Source organism: Apaloderma vittatum, unplaced genomic scaffold, assembly GCF_000703405.1.
Source record: "Apaloderma vittatum isolate BGI_N311 unplaced genomic scaffold, ASM70340v1 scaffold14081, whole genome shotgun sequence".
NCBI lineage: Eukaryota > Metazoa > Chordata > Aves > Trogoniformes > Trogonidae > Apaloderma > Apaloderma vittatum.
In genome coordinates, this window is record NW_009700891.1 from 1 (window position 1) to 22544 (window position 22544).

General features: G+C 39.7%; 2 protein-coding genes across 2 annotated transcripts in view; one reads left to right on the top strand and one right to left on the bottom strand.

The window, feature by feature from the left end:
* Nucleotides 1-2407: 2407 nt before the first annotated feature.
* Nucleotides 2408-10462, top strand: TDG (thymine-DNA glycosylase; the record flags this gene model as incomplete). The annotated part of the gene is made up of 9 exons (XM_009878938.1): nt 2408-2556; nt 5150-5379; nt 5879-5948; nt 7303-7438; nt 7519-7601; nt 7685-7779; nt 9322-9493; nt 9792-9920; nt 10036-10462. Coding segments are annotated over 9 exons (1204 nt in total), but the record flags the coding sequence as incomplete, so codon positions are not given.
* Nucleotides 10463-12505: 2043 nt separating this feature from the next.
* GLT8D2 (glycosyltransferase 8 domain containing 2) overlaps nt 12506-22544 on the bottom strand; it is a 15520-nt gene continuing 5481 nt past the window's right edge. Inside the window, exons 5-10 of the mRNA XM_009878937.1 lie at nt 20818-20935; nt 19284-19368; nt 16200-16312; nt 15427-15593; nt 13744-13856; nt 12506-12959 (exon numbers count right to left, since the gene is read on the bottom strand). Of these exons, the coding sequence (XP_009877239.1) occupies nt 12787-12959; nt 13744-13856; nt 15427-15593; nt 16200-16312; nt 19284-19368; nt 20818-20935 (769 nt within the window). The 3' untranslated portion in view covers nt 12506-12786. The remainder of the gene's footprint in view (nt 12960-13743; nt 13857-15426; nt 15594-16199; nt 16313-19283; nt 19369-20817; nt 20936-22544) is intronic.

Here is a 22544-nt window from a genome sequence, read left to right on the forward strand (position 1 = left end):
GTGTGTGGGTGTGTGTGGCTTGTGTTGAGAGCTGGGTTTGAAAATGATTTAATATTTGCTTTTGTTCCACTGATCGTGTGGGTTTTTTTCCTCTTTCATTTTGAGCATGAATTGAAGGGGGAGTGGGTTAAATCACTGCATTTTCCTAAATTGAACTGAAAAACGTTTTATTTAAATGTTCAGTGATTTATACATTAATTACAAAATGTTATATTTCTGAACCGATGCAAGAAAAATCACCTAAAAGAAGATATAAAAAGCTTAGAAGTAGTGGTAAAGGCTCTCTTTCATCTCATTACCATGTGACATGGTGCAAGTTTCCCTCTGTTTAAAGGGAATTTTATTCCCTTCATAAGAAGAAGACTTTATATCTGCGTCACATAAGGAGTGTGTCACAAGAAGACATAGGTTAAGATAGGTCCTTTCACATCTCTCTCTCTTCTTCTGCTCTGTGTAATTAAGCATTTATCACATTGTGAGCTAGATTCTACATGTCTTAGTTGTATTTCCTAATACAAATCAGAAGATGGGTTTTGTTTGGTTCACAAGCTGCACCAGTGTTTTGTATAAAATGGAACTCTTCCACCAGGGGGAGTTGAGGTATTTAGTGTACTCTGAAAATCTTCTATGACTTTGTTAGGCAACTTCCTCAAGAATCTGATAGACCTACATTCAAAATTATTCTCTTTAATTCAGGACAGATATTTGATTCAAAATCAGTGACCTGTTTAAAAGACCATATGCTGTTCTAGCATAAATCTAATTTACAGTGGGATTCTTGAATATTCTTAAATATTCATTGTGTAGTAGGGAATGATCGCTTGTTTTGAGATATTTAGAATCATAGAATCATTTAGGTTGAAAAAGACCTTTAAAATCGTTGATTCCAACCATTAACCTAGCAATGCCAGGTCTGACACTAAATCATCGAATCGTAGAACACCCCCAACCTTTGTACTAGTCCTCTCTACACCACTAAACCGTGTCCCTCAGCACAACATCTACCTGTTTTTTTAAACACCTCCAGGGATGGTGACTCAACAACCTTCTTGGGCAGGCTGTTTCAGTGGCTGACAATCTGCTCAGTAAAGAAATTCTTCCTAATATCCAGCCTGAACCTCCTCTGGTGCAACTTAAGGCTTTTGAACTTGTCCTACAGCTCACCACTAGGGAGAAGAGACCCAGCCCCACCTCGCTGCAGCCTCCCTTCAGGTAGTTGTAGGGAGCGATAAGGTCTCCCCTGAGCCTCCTTTTCTCCAGGCTGAATAATCCCAGTTCCCTCAGCCTCATAAGACTTGTTCTCCAGTCCTTTCACTGGCTTCGTTGTCCTTTTCTGGACACACTCCAGCACCTCAATGTCTTTCCTGTAGCAAGGGCCCCAAAACTGAAGACTGCTCAAGGTGTGGCCTCACCGTTGCTGAGTACAGGAGCACAATCGCCTCCCTACTCCTGCTGGCCTCACTATTTCTGATACAGGCCAGGATGCCATTGGCCTTGGTGAAATTTCTATAGATCTAAAAATTATTTGGTGCTTTTATGAATAGCTTTGCGATTATGAAATTATTTCCTGAAAATTACTGTTCACGAAATCTTTTCTATGTATTTGTATGGCAGTAGAATCTATGGGCAAGAAGGTGGCTGTGTAGGTAGACAAGAATGGCAGTATGAAGCAGAAGTTTGTTTTGGGGTATGAGGACTGTATTTGACTGATGAACATGTGGAGCAGAAGAGCTGTATATGGAAAAAAAATGTCTTTGTGCATGGAAGAAGACCGAATCTCTGTGCGTGTGATTACTTGTATGTAGTGTAAGTGCAATATGTGTGTTGGGATCCAGTGTGTGATAACTGGACAACATCTGCCACACAATTTGTTGAAGTAGTTTAATAATCTGCATAGCAACTAATACCATTTGGATTCATAGTGCTTCATAGCCCAGAATGAATTGTCCGTTCTGTATCTTATCAGACAAAGTAGCTGATGTAACATTAAAAAAATCTAAAACTTGGGAAAGTTGAAGTCCAGAGAGTTTTAACTCACTTGTGTTGTTGTCATTGTGCTGATAGACAGTTTGGCTTTGTAATGTGTGCTGCAGAGGGTTTTTTCGGGGTCGGAGAGGGGGAAGGAAAAAGCTCTATGCTTCACTTAGAAATGTTGTGTTTCTTCCACAATATAGTAATCACAAGAGAACTGTATTTTTAATGTTGGGTTTAACACCATCTGATACCTGTTAAGCAGACTGTTTGGTGGATTTGGATAATTTACTGCATTATTAATAGAACTATTGGATAATGTAAAAGCAGTGCATGCCAGCCTTGACAAAGATAGATATTTACAGTCTATTCAGTGTATCACTAAATTTGTAAATTGTTGATAAATGAAATCTCTCTTTTTTTTCTCCTTTCTAAGATACTACGCGTATCTTCAGCAAGCTCAAGCTTTTTACACGTTTCCGTTCCATCAGATGATGACAGCGGCACCTAACATGGAAATTATGACTGAGCAGCCAACTCTAGAGGGCATTCCAGAGCCGAACATTGCTCAGGAGCCTCCAAAAGGTAGTTTGACTGGGCTGTGCAAAATGAGCTAAAACGTTCCTAATCTATTGGGGAAAAAAAATACTGGTCTTAAACTGTTTCTTTGGACCTGTGAGATTTCCTTTTCTTGATGCTCTCTGAGGAAGTATTGATTAATTTTATTCTTTAAGTAACAAGTTTTACCAGACAATTAAAAAAATAAGAAGTAGACTGAGGTGACAGTATCCACATTGTTTGGTCTCACAAAATTATCTTGTTCCAGGAAAAGCAGATTTTTTGTTTCACTAGAAAAATGTACCATTTTTAGCTGATTTCATAGTCTTAAATGTCATGTTAGAGAAGTTTCTTTTTAAAGTCCGAATTCAAAATATATATTTTTTAAATTTCTGCAAGAGAAGTACAGTATAAGACTGTTTATTCAAAATATTTTTCTTTACATGGTGGTTAAGTGTGTTGTAGTAATCACAAATAGCTAACTGCTTATATACACTAGGGTTTGTTTAGTTTTAGTGAAGCTTGTTTAAACAAATACAAACAATGCTCGAAAGTGTCCTGTGTGTGACACAAGTTTTGTATTTTATGCACTTGTACATTGTGTTTCTTATCCCCCACTAGGATTTTGTACACTTAGGCTTTACACTAACCATACAGAAAAGATACTATTTTCTGTTACTCTTATACTTGCTCTTTACCACATAAAAAAAAAGGCAAGGATTTCTGTCATGCTTAAATTCTGATTCTATAGCAAAATATTTACACACCGAGTTTAATCTTCATTTTAATATATAGATACAGGTCAGAGCTCTCTGCACCAAGGTAAACTATCAGCTGGATCATGCAATGACATTGCTTGTTTAAGTGCATTCCTTTACAAGCTTCAGTTTTTCTTTTTGAGTTGTAATGCTTTGCCAGATGAAATCGTAGGAGGAAGCCTCCAGTTTAAAATGGTTGCTCTGTTAATTCACTGTACTATTCACTATGGTTGGGATGCATCTTCAGTGCTATGTAGTCAAGCAGCTTTATTATTGGATCGCATGATGTCACCACGGTTATGCTGTTTGACTGCACTTTCAGGTACTTTTAGACAACCTTAATCTTCTGTTATGAAGCCATACTCTAATATTTCTGCAAGAATTGTAAGCTGAGGAGGGCCTTCAAAGGCAGGGCTTGAGCATTTACCAAACGTTTGTGATGTTTACCAGAGCAGATATTAAAGGCTGAGATCTGGAGTCCGGCTGTGATGACAAAAGTACAAATTTTAGGATTACTGGCTGAAAAGCTGCCCTGGCATTGTTCACCTTTCATGGCAGTGTGTGGTTGGTAGTTACCTGAAAGTTAGGAGAACATTATCCTGCTTCTTTTGAAATACATCCAACTTGGAGCAGTCAGAGCATCTGTGACATTTTGCCATCACATGAAAAACCTCCTAATCCTTCAAGAGGTAGGAAGGAAAAGGTGCTTATGTGCCTCATCAAGCCTATGGCTTTGTAGTCTCTTCTTCATTGTAACTGGGCTATGGCTTGAGTGCTGTTACTTACAGCTTCCCTAAGCAGTTGCTCCAATCACGCAGTGGGAATTTCACCTGGCTTTTGTACTTCTTGTAAGAACGCTGAGTGCAAACAAAACCCACCCCAAAACAGGTCACAGGCTTGGGGCAGTGCCCTGGTGTGCACTGTGTTTATTTCTTACCTGAGGGAGAGTTTCATCTAGAAGCTTTGAAAATTAGATGAAGTCTCAATTTTAAGATCATACATTACTCTGTCTCTTTGCTGATTGCTGCTAAATACGTTTTCATACTTCTGCCGTTGTGTTCTGCAACTTGACATTATTAACGAACAAGGAGAAAGAGCAATCTTGGGGTGGTCCCGTCATGACCAGTACCTGTGCTGATTGCACCCCTAAGCTTTAGGGGCCAGAAGATGAGGACGTTTCAAATGAGTGAACAGTGACTACTTTATGTTTGCATTTTGTAAGTAAAAATTGATGTTTGCTGTCACTCATTCAAACTGAGATCCAGAAAGTCTCATACCTTACCCTGCTCTATGATGTGCTGGACAGCATCTATTCTGCAAACAGTAAATTGTAAATAGCTCATGTGGCATTCAACCTATGCAGGTGTGTTCCTGACAAGCTTATACCTTATGCCAGTCTTTGTGACCTGTTCCTTTGACACACTGTTCAGTTTCTTCAACATGTTATGTAATCTGTAACAATCAGCTTACATATTTAGAAGCTGAAGTGTGAATAGTAGGCTAGAATTTACTCTCATGTTACTTGGAACCTAAGCTTGGTGTTCTGGCATATCCTACAGAAGAAATCAAATTGTCTCAAAGGATTGTTGCATATAAAGAATAGTCATGAGGTTATTTTTGGTTTGTACCCTAAGTCAGCGTAGTTCCCTTTGAGTAATATGTCTGTGGTACAGAGACATCCAAGCTGGCTCTATGTTGAGTCTGCAAAACTAAGATTCATCTGACAGTTGTTTAATGAATTATGAAGATAAATTTATCTGTCTGACTTTTTTTTTTTTGCATCCATGCGTTTAGCTCAGTGTTTTTGAATATCCACACTGTGATGTTAGAAAGGTGCAAAAAAGATATTTGCTGTGTTTCAGAAGTTAAAAAGGGAGGAAGGAAAAGAAAAGCCAAAGTGACTGAGCCAAAGCCACCGAAAAAGCCTGCTGCTAAAAAAGAAAAATCAGCCAAGTCAAAAGGCAAACAGGAAAAGATCACAGACACTTTTAAAGTCAAAAGAAAAGTGGACCGTTTTAATGGCGTATCTGAAGCTGAACTTCTGACCAAGACTTTACCTGACATTTTGACCTTCGATCTGGACATTGTGATAGTAAGTAATGCACAGCTACAAGAGCAGGTAGAAAAGTGAATCATCTCTGCTCACTGGTTGTGATTTACACTCCTTCTGCTTACTTATCTATGTTGCTTATATAGCAAGATCTTGCAAGATAGAATATATAATCTGCTTCCTGTATGTAGAGCTGCTTTGCATTTTCTGTTAAAAATCATAGTAACATAGTTCTAATTTCTGAGAAATCTATGACTTGCATGTAACACGTAATCATGAGAAACCGTTATTTGACACTTTGTTTACTGGAAGTGCTGTGTCAGTGGCTGTAAAACACGCTGTGAACTGCTCTTTTGATGGTGCGCATCTGCTATAAAAGTGTCAATTTTATTAAAATAAGGATGGAAGGTAGCAGTATCAGAGTTTTGTTTATTGGCAGTCACTTAAAGAGAACTGAATAAGCATTCTTGCTGTAACTTGATTAAATTCCTGACTGGAAAGCAATGTTGTCATTGTTTAAAATCATCTGATGTCATTGTAGATTGGCATAAACCCTGGCTTGATGGCAGCTTACAAAGGACATCATTACCCTGGACCTGGAAACCATTTTTGTACGTTTTTGTATTCCTTTCTTCTTAGAGAATTTGCAGAACTTTGTTAGAACTTGTGGCATTTTAACTAAAATGATTTGGTTTGAGGGGGAGGGGGGCGGTTCTGGATGCAGAGAGAGATTTTGCTTTTAACCATCTGAGAGTGATTTAAGTCCCATAACTACTTCTGTCAAATACTGCACATAAAAAGGAATAGAAGACAGATAATCAGTGACTTTCAATGCAGGTTTAAAATTGCCATGAAAACATAGTATTACCAAGTGACTTCTTGGTGTATCAGTGTGCAACATAAGGAGTTTAAATTAAATCTCTAGTATTTGAGCTATCAAGACTAAGTCAACAGGCATCAATTTCTGATACAAGATAAAATTGCACACATTTTCCAAAAAATGCATTTCATCAAGCCCTATTCTGTTTGCATTTATTCATCTCTTCTAAACAAGCCTTCTAACTGACAAAAAAAGCAAAAACCATTGCCCTTTCCTAGCAGGTATACACTGATTCTCCAGACAGCTATTTTTTCCTAGGCACTTTTCCACTTAATGTTTTCTGCAGCACGTTCTTATAAAGCGAGCTGCCTGAACAATGTCGAAATGCCCAGCTTTGCGTGCGGGAAGTCTTCCAGCTGTGGCATTCGGGAGCTCCACGTGGGCTGATTTGCAGCCCTGAGATTCTCCAGCCAGAACGCTTCTGGTGTCCAGCAGACATGTAAATCAGGCTCGGGTATTTCTCTAGCGCTCTGCAGACTGGCCAGACTAACAGCCTCCTTTACCGAGAAGCGGACGAGTTACACATGCCCTGACAAATCCTTCTGTTTGTAATCTTGCCGAATTATTAGGAGCTAGCCCTCGTTAATTTGTGCTTAGGAGATTGGGTGTGCACGTCACCCAAACTGTACTTTCCTGTGCTAAATATAAATATAAGGTATCGATGGGTTCTGTCAGAGAGGCCCAGTGAAAGGAGAAGCGACAGCAAGGCTGTCAAGGAAAGCTGGCACATTGCATTTGCCACATTCTTTCCCACAAAATCCATATTGGTCACATTCACTCTCCGCTTAAATGAATCGAAAAATCTAAACTGTGTACTAAACTTCTAGAATAAAAGACTGGTTTCTATACACAGGATCATGGTAAGGAATTCCTGTTGCTCACAAGGGATTTTCTATGCTCTTGCAGTGGCTAAACGGATTTTGGCAATTTTAATCTTTTCTAGATAGGGCAGTAGTCTTCCCAAATTAACTGATGCTCTGTTAATATCCTTTAGCATCCCAGTGCTTTGATAGTCGAGGTTTGGGTTTTTTGGTTTGTTTTTCTTCCCTTAGAAAAAGACAAATGCCTATCTTCCTATTTCACAGGGAAGTGTCTGTTCATGTCTGGTCTAAGTAATGAACAGCTGAACCACATGGATGACCACACCTTGCCACATAAATATGGGATTGGATTTACAAATATGGTTGAAAGGACAACACCTGGAAGCAAAGACCTCTCCAGGTAGGATAAACAAGGGTAAATCAAGTGCTTGCTAATGAAGTAGTAGTTTGAATTATAATTCTGAGTGCTTTCTGTTTTAGCAAAGAGTTTCGGGAAGGAGGGCGAATTCTGATGCAGAAGTTACAGAAGTATAAACCTCGTATAGCAGCTTTCAATGGAAAATGTGAGAACCTTGATTTTTTTAATAAATTAATTCTGTCAGTAGCTTTTTTTTGGTCCATTTATCCTATCTTCTTTTCATTTTAGGTATTTATGAAATTTTTAGTAAAGAAGTTTTTGGAATAAAAGTTAAGAACTTGGAATTTGGACTACAACCACACAAGGTGCCTGATACAGAAACTGTAAGTATTCATACTGAGAAACAAAAATAGAGCACTCCACTTTGGTTATTTCAAAACTAAATAAGTCTCAGGACTTGCACACACTTAACAATAATGTCAAAGTTTGCCCAAAGCTCAGGGGATGTGAAAGGCTTTTACTTAAATAGAGAAAGAGGAATAGTGCGATTTTCAGACACATCTGCGGCGTCTTCAGACTTGCAGACTTTATTTGGGACATAGTGTGCTGTGGTTAGCAGGTTAGTACATTCTCTGAGGACTATCCAAAATGCAAACAAAGCATACATGCTTTTATGGTAACTGTCATCTACTTCCATCTGATTCTCTGTTTCCAGTCCCCTGTGTGTTTGTATTACTGAATTTTGATACCAAACGTGACCGTGGTGCTTGTAGTATCACAGTGAGGGAGAAGGAGTACTGAGCCCATCGCTGTGCTATTACATGCTATGGCTACAGCGTTACGGGATCTGGGCATTTCCAAGCACTTCCCTCAGCCTCGGTTTTCTTAAGCGGGTTTGCAGCTTGCAATTAAATTGGATGCTTAAGATACAGCACGCAGTTTGATGCAGCATGCATTACTCATGGATATCTGTTGCTGGAAGATATCTCAAGATACCAGCTATGTATCCTTTGTTTAACCCATCCTTATAAATAGGTTAAGGCCAAGGCAATTAGACTACCTGCCAAGGCAGCTTATTGCACAGATTCATTACTGTGTCAGTTCAAAAGTTTAGGTTGTTTTTATTTCCATCCCAAATTACTAGCACTGCAAGTTTAAGCTCAGCTTAAGCTGTCTTTCTGTAAAGGTGAAGTCAGAGCCTGAAGAACCATTGGTGACAAAATGCTTTCTTCTTAAGTAGCTCTTATAGACTGCTGCAGTAGATGTATTTGTAAGAAAGATAAATGGTCCTCTTTGCCTCGTACTTGTTTGTAAATACTGCACGGTAGTAAATGTATTGGATTCAGTTCTTTTTTCCTGAACTAACTTTATGTCTTCGGTTTGGGCTGTTGGCAGAGATAGGGACGCTTATGTTGGCTTCAACCACACCCAACTCCAGCGTTTCAAGCCCAGGCAAGCGTGATGCAGACGCACTTGGCTGGGAAGGCAGGCTAACTAACCAGCAGTGCCTCCCTTGCCTGTGTGGGGTGCTGGCATGCTGCTACATACTCCTCTGGAGGCTTTCTGGCTCAGAGCTCCATTCACCCAGGGAGCCGTGGAGTGTGCTCTCTGGCATACTCGCTTGTAGATCATGCTGCCTGTAACACAATAACTAGTACTGCTTCTCCTGCAGCACCTAGTCAAGTGGTGAAAAGTGTCCTTGCTTCAGCAGCTGGTGATTGGCCCCTCTTTTCAGGGCAAGATGTCTAGCTGGCCGAGAAAAATTAAAAGACTCCTTTTATCCTCTTCCACAACCACCCGTGACATTAGTTGAACTTTGTACAAGGGGTTAAAACAACTCAACTGTTAAGTTATTCTCAGCACACCAAATATTAACTCGTATCTCAGAGATGAGTAATGCTGTTTTTCTTGCTCTTTGTCGGAAGCTCTGCTATGTTATGCCATCGTCCAGTGCAAGATGTGCTCAGTTTCCTCGTGCACAAGATAAAGTTCATTATTATATAAAGCTGAAAGACTTAAGAGATCAGCTGAAAGGCATCGCACCAAACACAGAGGTGCAGGAGGTGCAGTACACATTTGACTTGCAACTTGCACAAGGTACAGTGGTTATTTTGTTAATCCTTTATTAAAATGTAGTGCAGCATACAGCACAACTAGCAGTTTCCCAAGCAAAAAGAAATAAAGAATGTAAAGGGGAGGGGGGAGATCTGCTATCTTCTCTATATCATGGGGTGTAGAATTAGATTCCACTCTCTTTTTAGTAGTCTTAATTATCTAAGGGGAGAAGGGATTATCTTGTAGATGTGTGGCTGTTTTTTCAGGTGTTCTCTGATAAAAATGCCCTTTGATCATTTTTATGCTGAACGTTAACACCTGAGGCCTTCTCTTTTGGCAGAGGATGCTAAGAAGATGGCTGTAAAAGAAGAAAAGTACGACCCGGGTTACGAAGCGGCATACGGAGGCGCGTACTGCGATCGTGCGCCGTATGAAAGCGAACACTGCAATTTCTCTTCAAACGGAACCGGTAAAGCACGATGCTCGGGGCGCGCCATCTATAAAACCTTTCCTTACGAAGGAATACTTGGCAGAGCCAGCATTCTAAAAGCCGCGCTCGATTATTTGTGTTGTGTTTGTTTCAGCAGCGGGTGATCCGCAGTACTGCGAGGGCTCGTCCTTCGGTGAAGTTCCCAATGGACAGTGGCTGGCGCCGTCCTTTGCAGAGCAGATTCCAGCGTTCAGCGGTGGCGTCGCGCGGGAGGAAGAGGGAGGCAGCGCGTAAGAGCTGTTCCTTCTCGGCTATGCACATGTGCTGCAGTTTTAATGCAGTGATCAAGATTGGTACCTCGGTTCTCCAACTGAAGCAATTTGAATAGTATTTTATCTCCCTTAGTTGTTTTATTATAGTCCAAAGTAAGTGTGTGGTAGGCTCAGATCGATGAACTAGATAATTTTAAGGAACTGTCCAAACTTTTTAAAAAAAAATTAGCCCTTTTTTGTATATGAGTTTTATATTTAATGTGTACCATTTCTTGCAGGTTTTGACACATTGCTTTCTCATTTGTGAAGATTTCTTTGGGGCGTTAATTTTATTCCTTAAATCATGATGTAGTAGTAACAGGAGCAGTATGCTTTTTACTGATGCCTCAATATTTGGATATCACACCACCCTTTTATATCCAGAGGGGAAAATGGGAAGTGTGCCCTGATCTTACATGAAGTGGTGTTTTTAATCATGCACAGTTAAGCAAACTGTGCTTTTAAGTCTGCCTTTTACCTTCTTAAAAAGTGCAGGAAGTTGTGTTCTGCAGCTGTTGAGTACTGAGTATTTTCTGGGTGGGAAGAGAGAGCTCTGTCGATGTAATGATTGGACCGTAATCAGGATTAAGGGAGTGCAGACATCATCTCAAGTCACAGCACTGAAGAAGAAAACTTGTGTCGCACAGGACAGGGCCTAAATACTACAGCTGAGCTGTCTTAGGATAAAATGTCCCTACCCCTCCATCTCTTTCCCCCTTAAATTCCAATGTAAGGAACTGTAATTCCTTTAAAAAAACAACCTCAAAAAATCAAACAAACACCAAGGGTGGTTGTTAAATTCTGTGGCGTTTAAACTCTTGGTCATTTCTGTGTGATTAGTCTCTTCCCTGACCTTTAGCAGAATCCAGCCCCTTGGAACAGATTACAGTGCAGGGAATTGAAAGACCACATTCCCTGTAAAAACCACGTAGAGCTACACTCTATACATCAGGTATAATAATTAGCACAGAGCAAAAGAGGTTTGCGACTTAGCAGTCTTTAACATTCAGTTCTCCAATCTGTGAGACTTTGGAGGGTGGTCTTATTCTTCCTACAAGTGAAAAGTGCTAAGTTAAATTTAAGGGCAGCTGTTCTGTATTCTACAGCTACAGCTGTAGAAGCTACAGCTCTCTTCTGAGGAACTTGCTTAAACAATACATGGTTTTGGCCAAAATTAGTGACTGAGAAAGAAGTGAGGTTCCGTGCTTGTGCCTAACCATCATCTTCTTTCCCTCTTTTATTGTGTGAGGAAGAGATGAAGTAAAAGCAATAAGCTGATGAAAACATTAAAGTTTTGATGATCTTACGACAGTTGGTGCTTCACATACTTGAAAAATAGATACAAAAAGTATCTCCACATTCCACACTGGTCAGACATTCCTGTACCGGTGTGTTTTATCCTTTCCTCACAGCCAGTGACAGTCGTCATGCATTGCATGGAACTAGTTAGCGTAGATTCTAATCCTGCTTAACAGCCCTCGCTGAGATCACACACTGTCAACCTGTTGTGAGGCAGGCATGATGTTTACAGTTTTCTTCCCAAATTATGTGGCTTAATTCTGAGCGTCTTAAATCAAGAAAGTGTGCATTATGGTTCTGATTGTGTTTAGTAGCTTCAGCATAAAGCTGTTCAGTATATTGTCAGAAAAGTATAGGACTTGTCTTGTCTGTTATTTAAAGTGTACTGTATCATGTATTGCTGTTTACATGGACGTTTTCCTGCAGGTGCTCAAAGTATCTTGCATCAGGGATTTGTTACAATTCAATTTTATTTTTCAACAGAACTAGAAGCATGTCATTAGCACTCCTGAGTATGTAGCACAGTAGGACATAACTACTGTAAGGCTATCCCGTTTGATGGGAAGGGAAAGGTCTCTTCTTAGCAGAGTCACCTACTAGGTTCTCTAGGTATAAAATACAATTAAGTGTACAATGACCGTTTCACTAACGCTGCAATTCTGCACATACTCCCTCAGAACTGGTGCTCTTTTCATTACAGTGATACAGAAGTTCTTAATCTGTCTTAAGTCTATCAATGTTTCACAATAAAATCAGGAATTGTATTGCAGTGTCTTAGAATGTGCTTTTGCGTCTTGCTAGCACGGGTCTAAATGCACTACAGGGTTTGTGATACATGGAAATGTTGCAAAACAGAGTTGGCATCAACAGAACCCTTATTATTAAAATGCTGCGCAAGTTTTCATTTTGTGTTGTTTAATGTGGGCTGGACAACTAAAGACACCTTGTCTGTAAATAGCAAGTGTTTCCTGTGTAGATTTTTCTGCCAGGAGATGTTAGAGTCTTATTGATAAAGACCTGACATTAAAACACACTGTCTGGCACCCAGCTTCACCTCCGTAAACATTTAATGCAAATACTTCATTGTCAAGTAACTTTGTTTCCTCTCCTTACATGTAAGTCAGGATAGTCTGCGCTGTGTATCTGCCCCTCCCGCCATAAGCACACAAATCTGATGGTCATTCATATATTTAACAAATACTTAGTTAAAATCTAAACTCAGTTAATTATACGACATGTTGCATCTCAAACTGTTACATACTGCAAGATGTGGATGCATTGAAGCGGTTTGACTATCAGCTCTCGGGACGAGTTAATTTGAACTTCCCTGAAGGGTCAGGAATAAACCAGGTTTCCCAGAGATCAGTGTGAACACTGGGGTAGTCCCAAGGTTTGTATCTCCCATTCCAGTGAAGTAATTTAGCTTCTTGAAGAAAATGCTCCGAGTAACGGGTGTCGGGACTCCAGCCTGCATGGGCAGATTAAGAAGAAAACATATTTTACATCCAGTCTTTAATAATGGAAGACACCGTAGAGTGAGATAAATTCAGTTGTGGGGTTTTTTTTTAAAAAGTCTGATTAATATGGTTTCACCTGTTAATAGACAACCAGTTGTATGATAGAGTAGCTTTTTTCAGCTTCATTACTCTAAATGCTGCATCAGCAAAAAAAATCTCGGCCAGTTTCCTCTCTTAACACTTTTAACATCTTGGCATAGCTGAGGTTAAAAACAAAACCCTTGTTTTACTATACCAGCTGAGCTGTTATCTTTTTCCCAGGATAATTCACCATTCCCCAGTGGAAGGTAACCACGTCCTCTGGAATGGTGAACAGACAAACACTGCCGGGCATCCTGTGCCTACTAAAAGAGTGTCTGATTTTTTTTCCAGTCTTTCATTATATGCACATCTTTTATATATTCATTCCATGGTTTACGACAGGATAGATTAGCTGGTCTCCAAACACGTTCTTGATACCTGTTTTTGTAATCCAATTTAATGACTATTAGGGTTTCTTTCTTAACATTTTTTTCTTTTGTTTGCTTGACCTGTTAAGATGCTTGTGCAATGACACCTGTGGGGAACCCCCACATTTTGCCCTACCCTGAAGAAGGCAGGACGGACGAGTGTTGGGGGAAGCAGGGACTACATACTGTAAAGTAATACACTGAGTTAAAGTATTGTAGGGTCCTGTATCGGAATCTTACAAACCACTCACTTGATTTAGTTCCAGCTGAAACGGTGGGAACTTACCAAGATGCCTTATGTGCCACATAGGATTAATAGCAGAATACTTCCCATGAAATACAATCAGCATGGGAGAGGTTGCCACCCCTCCCCCAAGGGTGCTGCTGTAGAGGTTTTCCCTGCAAAAGGAAAAAAAGAAAATGTTCAAAACCTCAATGAAAGAATCCTTAGTGCAAAAGGCAGAAGATTAAATACAAGTGTTCTGGCAACATTCAAGAACTTTGTGAACAGACCAGTATTCAGCATGCTCCTTCCTAATGTTAATTGCTTGTATTTGCAACTCCAATTGCTGTTGAGTAAATTGTTGCAACCAAGCAAAACGGGACTTGGACCCAACATGATGCCAATTATTTCTACCTGCTGCCTGTAGTCTGCAAGGTTGACAGAGATTACAGCAGGAAAAAAAAAAGCTGTTATCTAAAGAAATCAAGCATAGGGTTTCTTAAGAAAATGTGTTTGCATGTTTCATTCCCTCTTTCTTTCCCTTTTCCCCCCCTTTCCCATCCTTCAGACCCCTAAATTAACTTCTAATCAGATTTTGCCAAAGTGTACTTAGTATAAACTACCATCTAAAGGATATGGATGTCCTATGAATGTCGTGATAAATCCGGGGCCAGATAAAGCCAAATCACTGTGAGGAGAGGTGTTAGGAGGTAGCAGCCAGATGTCTGGCCACAGTGTACATGAGCCAGTTGGCACGCGGGCAAAGCCACCACCACAGCAAGGTGGCCAGCCCAGCAAGGGGGGAACCTGGGAAGTACCCAGAGATGCTTAGAGGCCACAGAACAGAAAAATGATAATGTCTCCTTTCACCTGCTAAAGAAATTTATATCACCTTCATTTCAAAAATCCAGCTAAAAGGCACATGGATGTGTTAATCAGCTATATAGATAGAATTTTCAGTAATATTCATGGACTTTTTTTCGAAGTCTTGAAAAGCATGGAATAGCTTGTCAGGATATGTCGCATAAGCAAAGTAACGTGTCCGGCTTTTCATTCTTCCACATGCTTAACATTTGTGTCTCCCCTCTGTTCATTTCTGAAACTACCAAGTAATAGATGTAGTCCAATAGCACAAGCTACTCCGTTTCAGTTCAGCCTTTCTAAGCTTAACCCTTTGCAGGGAAGGAAAATGACATCACATTTGAAAACACAGGTTAACAGTGAACTAACATAAAAAACTACTAAGTTATTGTTTTGCTGTCATAATTTATTAATGGTCAATGCCAAAAAGGTACCTAATACACCAAATTTAGCTCATCTATAGAAAAATAAATGTTTTATATTGGTATTTCAGAAATATGGTGTCAAATTACATTAAAATAGGAAGGACCCAACACAGACAAGGAAACATTTTTCCTTCTTTAAGCCAGCCTCAGGAAGGGAGATCCTAAGTGGCCTGATCTCAAGTGAGGCTGGTCACTCAAAGAAGAGGCACATGTTCTCGGTGTCCCTCAGGATTAAGTGTTATTTATGACTGATCATGAGACTAAAATTCCAGGTGGCCATTTCCTGGTACACAACTGGTCAGATTTAAGCAGATAGAAATTCTGAAACATGAGTTACTTCGCTTGATGAGATCTCAAAAAAACACTGCTTGAAGTTAAAAACTTTAAAGAGCTTTTAAACAAAATAAAACTTTAAGCCGATTATTAAAAGTAAAATGCAAAGCTACATTTCTGCACATACTCTACATTTCTTTGCATCCATTTTTCCAACTGCTTTGTAATCCGTTGATGTTTCCATTCAGTCATGTTAGCAACAATTACTCCAGGATTAAAGGAGCAGGTGCTGGGGCTGATGCCAAGATCTCTAATTGCTTGCTTTCTGTAGTCCAGGTATCCCATGTATGTGTTCTATAAAATAACAAAAATTAGTATGTTTATTCCCTATGAATCTCTAAAGATAAGTGTAAATGCATCTCCCTGCTGCTCACATGGAGACTAAATATGCACTCCCAAAGCTGAGTTTCACATGATACGAGACTGAAAGGCAGGATACTTCCAGCTACTAAATTACTTTTTCCACAGTATCGTTCCATGGGAATTTGAAAAGGCCCTTCCTTTGGCTTACTCTAAACGACGTAGCGTCAAGCTTGTAGAGCTGTAATGCTAAAGGGACTCACAACTTCAGGGAACTCAGCTTGGAAATTAGCCATTAAATTTGTTTTCCTAAGTTTCATTCCCCATTTGACTAACACTATATATATATATACACACATATATACATAGAGAGAGAGAGAGATAAAAAATATACATATATTCCCACTTCATCAGACATTCCATAACTGCACCAAGCATAATTCAGTAGAATCCAAAGAACAACAGAGATTTAAGTTATTACAGGAAACAGCTCTGCATAGTATCACAGAGTTACCACAAACAGTAGTTTTTAATTATCTGTAAAACACCTTACATTTTGGGGCAAATATTAATTATTAGAATTCCAAAATGGCATCTTACCTGCATTCCTACACTTCTAACTATTTCATGCGTAGAAGGCAAATCACAATCATCTGAAAAAGCTGCAGCATGTCCAGGAGCCAACTTAGTATCATAGAGTTCCTGAATGTCACCTGATAACAGAGAGGTCAAAAGCATAAGAAGAAATCTATGTCAATGCTACAGTTGATACAGTAACTTCTGTTCTCATGTATGTTTCTTACAAACGTACTGATTTTAGGGGATACCTCAGATATTAATGAAGGCTGAATTTTGTAATATGGACCAATTGTCAAATTTGAGTCCTGCACCTGGATGTTTAAGTCTTTCTTTAGATATTATCATCAGTATTCAGTACATCCATATTCTGGTCTGCATGTCCAAAAATCAGCTAATTTGGGTACCAAACAATTCTGGACTGATACCCCAAGTTCAGTACAATTCATTCTTATTGCTTTGCTGAAATCAAGATCCAATAAACAAATGATTCCAAAGTTAAACCCTGAAAACCCCATTTATTCCTTATCCTGTAAGAAGCCTCATTCGCTCCCACCGAAGAGACAGCTGACAGAGCATATGGTCTCAAGTTACAGCTAAAACGCGGGGAGTGGCTGCCAGAACAACAACCTCCCTCCCTCCACCGCCCTCCCACACATACATCTCCGTTCCCCTCTTCTGTACCCTGTGATTACGTGGCCCGAAAGTGAGCAAGACAGGCTGGCTGAAGCAAAAGGAAAAAGAAAGAAAAAAAAAAAGGTTGGCTTGGGTTTGGGTTTTGTTTTTTGTACCGTTTTGTCTTCTGCTATAAGAAGCTGAATCAGCTTATTCTGCAGCTGCACAACTGTAGATATGACACAAGTGACAGGAGCGGCCACTTTGAGCAGCAGCAGCCCACCACGAGCTGTAACGGGAAACTGCACCTTTATCCTGCGGCTCCAGAAACACTTGGCTGACATAAGCTGACACCCCTAATGAAAAAGCAAGCTCTACCTCTCCTCTTCTCGTAGCCACACTGCCTTGACCCCTACCAGGGAACTGATTCAGGGTGGAAGTAATCACATTTCTGGTGAGCACCTGCATAGGTGCAAGGAGGGATGCAGAAGTGGTGGGCTCAGCTAAAGCACTCATGAAACTGGAGTGTAAATGAAGAGTTTAAGAACCAAGAGTTAAATATTGTTGTCGCCCATTGGTGGCAGGCAGAACAACAAAGCCAAAAAGCAGAGATAACCACTAGAAACACACACGTTGAAGAATTGTGATATGAAGTCTATTTAAAATAAGAGAGGCAGAGCAGATTAATCATATTGTACAAAGCAGCTAATAGCAGCCCCTTTAAGTGCTGATGTTCTGAAATCTGCTGCTAAAGAGACAAAACTATAAAAAGGTGCAGAGAAGCAGGGGGCAATAAAATTACATTTTGTCATGTGTAAATTCACTGATCTTGATGTTCCTAAAGATTAATTTTATATTATTATAATTACACTCAATTATTTCCAAAGGTAATTTTCATCAGAAGGTCCCTTTAATCATAGAATCAACCACAGAATCCTAGAATGTCAGGGGTTGGAAGGGACCTCTAGCGATCATCTAGACCAGCCCCCCTGCCAGAGCAGGATCACCTACAGTAGGTCACACAGGAACGCGTCCAGGCGGGTTTTGAAAGTCTCCAGAGAAGGAGACTCCACAACCTCCCTGGGCAGCCTGTGCCAGTGCTCTGGCACCCTCACAGTAAAGAAGTTTCTAATCATGTTGAGGTGGAACTTCCTGTATCCTAGCTTATACCCATTATTTCTTGTCCTGTTTAACAAGGTAGGTAAAACGGTTCCGTTGTCCCTTTGTTCTCAGCCTGTCTAGTTACCCTTCTTCACAGCAGCTCGTATGGTGCTGGAGTTTAGATTTTTGACCAAAACAGCACCCTAATGTTCTGGCTCTTGCTGAACACCATTTGCACAGCCACTTCTGTTTCTCACTCTGCCTCCGCAGTGAACAGATCAGGGGCTGTGCAACATGGCCCAAACTGACCAAAGAGCGATTCTGTGCCACACAGGACCATGTTCTGCAATAAAAGTGCAAAGGGCGGCTTTTTCAGGGATTAGCCAGCTTTGGCTCAGAAACTGGCTGGGCATTGGTCTACCCACCAGAGGTGATGAGTGATTGCCTTTAGGTCATTTGTTTTGTTTTCTTCTTTTCATTTATTAAACAATTGTTTGTTTGTTTGTTTTATCTTGACTCTCAAGTTTTCTTGCTGTTATTCTTAATTTCTTCTTCCCCCATCCCACTGTGGGTGGAGATAGTGGGGAAGTGAGCAAGCAGCTGTGTGGTGCTTAGCTGCTCACAAGGGTTAAACCAAAATACTGATTAAAAAGTATTCTAGAATAACAAGAAAACTATATGGTAAAACGAGGGAGTACAACTCTACAGAGAAAAAATATACTGGGCAACAGTAGATTAAAAAACCCTCTAAATTAATCTTGAAAAAAAATGTTCCTATAATTAGATTTCTTTGTAAATTTGAGTAAATTCCTCTTGTTTTGAAGAACAGCAATTCTGGAAAAGGAACTGGACATTAGGGAGAAATTCTTCACAGAAAGAGTGGTCAGACACTGGAACAGACTGCCTAGGGAGGTGGTTGAGTCGCCATCCCTGGATGTGTTCAAGTGTCGCTTAGATGTGGTGTTGGGTGATATGGTTTAGGGGTGAACTTGTAGTGTAGGGTTAATGGTTGGACTCGATGATCCCAAGGGTCTTTTCCAACCTGAATTGTTCTATGATTCTATGAATTCAATACCAGCAGGAAATGCATGTGACATACATAACAGCAAATGCTGAAGCATCTAAGTGAAATTCATCTTTCAGCAATTCACCAGATTCAATTAAAATGAAACCCATACGTACAATTTTGATCAATCTAGTATTCAAAAGCTAGATTGAGAGTTCTTCCTCAGACTTTCCTTGCAATAAACAGATTATCTGTAGTCTTTCCAAGTGCAACGCTCTTAGCAGCTGCCTCAGGTTCCATTATATCTCATATTTCCAACGACTGTAAAAGTTGCAATAATTTCCATTTGAATTCTGCTAGAAACTACTTTTTGGATGACAGCTTACCTTGAACAATGATATCATCATCCAAATATATTACTTTCTCATGTTTCTGGATAAGCAGAGGAAGATAAAAACGAACGAAGTTCAGCTATTAAACAGGAAAAAAAAGGTAAAGACCAAATGATACAGCTGTTTAATGTCACAGTCTCACATTTGTTTCTATTAACAATCAGTTTTAATATCTCTCTTTGTTATCACTGGATAATGATCATTTGCTTCCTTCCCCCCAGCTTTACTAATATCCTTACTAGTATCCTGACTCCATTATTATTTATCCCTATTTTATTTACTATGGCCCCTAACTAAGCAGCCCCAAAACAGCTGCTTCCTCACAGAATCATTTAGGTTACGAGGGCTGTTTTTGAGATCACCTTGTCCAATCTCTCTTCTCAAGCAGTGTCCACCTGAGCAGGCTGCAAGGAACCATGACCAGTTGAGTTTTGAACATCTCCACAGATGAAGACTCAACAGCCTCTCTGGGCAACCTGCTCCAATTTTTGATCACCTCCACAATTAAAAGAAAAATAATAAAATAAAAATGTTCTTCTTGTGCCCAGAGGAAGTGTCATGTATTTTAATTTGTGCCTACTGCCTCCAGCCCATTCCCTTTATACACATTTCAGCTATTTTCAGCTCTAGGGATTTCCCGAACCAGATGTCATCTGTCTAAATATAAACTTCAGTCCTCACTGAATCCCTGTAAATTTTTACATTCACAAGACCTCTCAGCAAGGAATTCTAGAAGTTTAGTGCAACATTTCCCATTTGTTCTGCATCTCCTACTAATTCAATCTAACAGCCATTAGTTCTTGCACTGGAAGAGACAGCGAGCAAGCATCCCCCATCTGGTCCTCCATGCCAGTCATCTCTGCAGCAGTATTTTCAAACTAAAAGTCACATTTCCAGGCTGGACAGTTTTAACCCACTGATTCCTTGCACAAAATAATTTCCATATATCAGAAATAACAAAGGCTCAGAGAAGGGCAGCAAGAATAAACATTCTGAACAGACCTGAACATTTTCTGGTGGTGCAACATCTTTTTCAGATAAGGGGACGAAGACTGCACATAGTATTTAGGATGGATTTGTATTGTGACATAATGTTCTCTGTCGTGATTCTTCCTTCTTTCCTAATAATTTCTAACATCTGATTTGTCTTTTCTGACATCCAGTAATATTTAGATTAGTCATTAGCCTCTGAATTAACCTTGGATATGATCGGAATGCAGCCAACTCAATATAAGGAAGGGATAAACAACACAATTGGTAAAACTGTGAATATATTCTTAAAGACACAACACATTCAAATTACCAAGTTCATGTTGCCAAACAACCAGGTCCCCGCAAAACAGACAGACTGCAAGGAGATTATTACAGTGTACTCTTCCTTTTTGAGTGAGGGCATAGTGTTTGGACCTGACAAGGCTTCTCTGGCTTATGTCCTGTCCCCCATGTGTAAAGGAATCTAGGACATCTTAAAGCCTGTAATAAGTATTAGAAATCCTGAAAATTTGTTATGCAATGCTCATTTACTCACAGGCTGCAGTAGCTCAGGACGAGATGCATCTTGTCTGATTTTTCCTTTTAGTACCATAGGGTTGAATTCAATAACTTTAAATTTTATTTCTTTCAGCTTAGAGTTTTCAATCCATTTTCTGTCGTAAAAAATAAGTGATAAAAGAAATTTTGAGTGTCAGCTACTCCCAGTACTAAGTTCATAGACTCACAGGAGAATAAGAGACCCTGAAAACTCACTCGATCTATTCTATCCCAAAATAGAATCACTTATGTCTACAGCTATTGCACACAGACATTTATTTAACCTGCTCTTAAAAGAACAAGCAAAACAAAAAGCACCACCCAGAAAACCCTGCAAAGCAAATACTCCACATCACTGCCAAAAACAGAGACTCCACATTGCCCAGACAACTTATCTTTCACCACCGTTAGCGTTAAATGCTATTTTTCTAGGCTTTCTTGCTACAGTTAATTTTTTATTATCCTACCTACTGTGCTTTTAGAGCAGAGGTTAGTTTTTTTCCCTTTTACAGTTTTATGTCCTTCAAGATGACTGCCACATCACCTCCTAATTATATTTTCTTTAGACTAAATTGATTTTTTTCATTATTTTGTCAGATTTCCTGACACCGTTGCTTATTTTCTTTTCTGACCTCTCTTCTAAATCCTTCCTGAAGGCACTTTAAACACCACAGTTTTTCTGATGTGTATTAATCTCTGCAAGATCAGAAAAAGTTTCCTCACATCTCCTGTAGTCAGGTATGTCAACATCTAAACCCACTATGATGTATGTCTTCTTAATTTTTTAATCAGGCTGGTCAGTTATCCGTCATAGTTCTGTCGTTTTCCAAATGAGTGCTACAGAACTCCCGTTTCACACTGAGCCAATACAAACAGCTATTCCCACCCTGCAATTTACATCACAATTTACAGTTCATTTTTCCAATTCATCGTTAGTTTGGTTTCCACTCTTGTCCTCAATATATCTGCTGTCTCTTTTCCAGCTTCCTGCCGAATGCAGAATCATAACGAATATTCTCCACTCTCTAGGTTACTGATCAGCTGGATGAGCAAAATTCCCTGTGGAATCCCATTCATTACATCTATTCATTCATATATTGTGATTTTGTATTGTATTTGTACATCGTGATTTTTGAGTTCCTAAGAGATTGTCTTTACAGCTTTTAAGTTATTTAACATAAACTGATCATGAGCAGGTACCAGGACAGTTCACTGAGTACAACAGGGAAGGAATGCATTGTCATCATCAACAGTTCTTTCTATCAAACTACTCTGTTACTTTTGCACCAGCATAGGAAGTATTTAAGGTGTACAAAATTGTGGGTACACAGGCTACAAAAGTGCAGTAGCCAGAGGTGAGAACTCTTAACAAATCTGCTTAGATTCTTACCTTCCTCCTCTTGTAGACAACGTTTGCAAATTCTAACACCCAAACATGCTTTCATCACAAGCTTTTGGAGACCTCTGTTTACAACCTTTAATACCCACTCAAAATTAGCTTCAAACAGCAACTGAAGTTTAGGACTTAGTGCCAGAGGAGGGAGAAGTTCAGTGCCACAAAGTGGGATTGTAACAAGTAAGCATGTACATCTTACCTGACTACAGACTCCTCTGCAGCTGATCTACAAAAGGCAGAGATGCACAGGTATGGGCATGGTCTGGCTATTTCACACTCCTTTACAACACTTTGTGCCTTGCATAGGGCAAAACAGTCCTTTTCCCTAC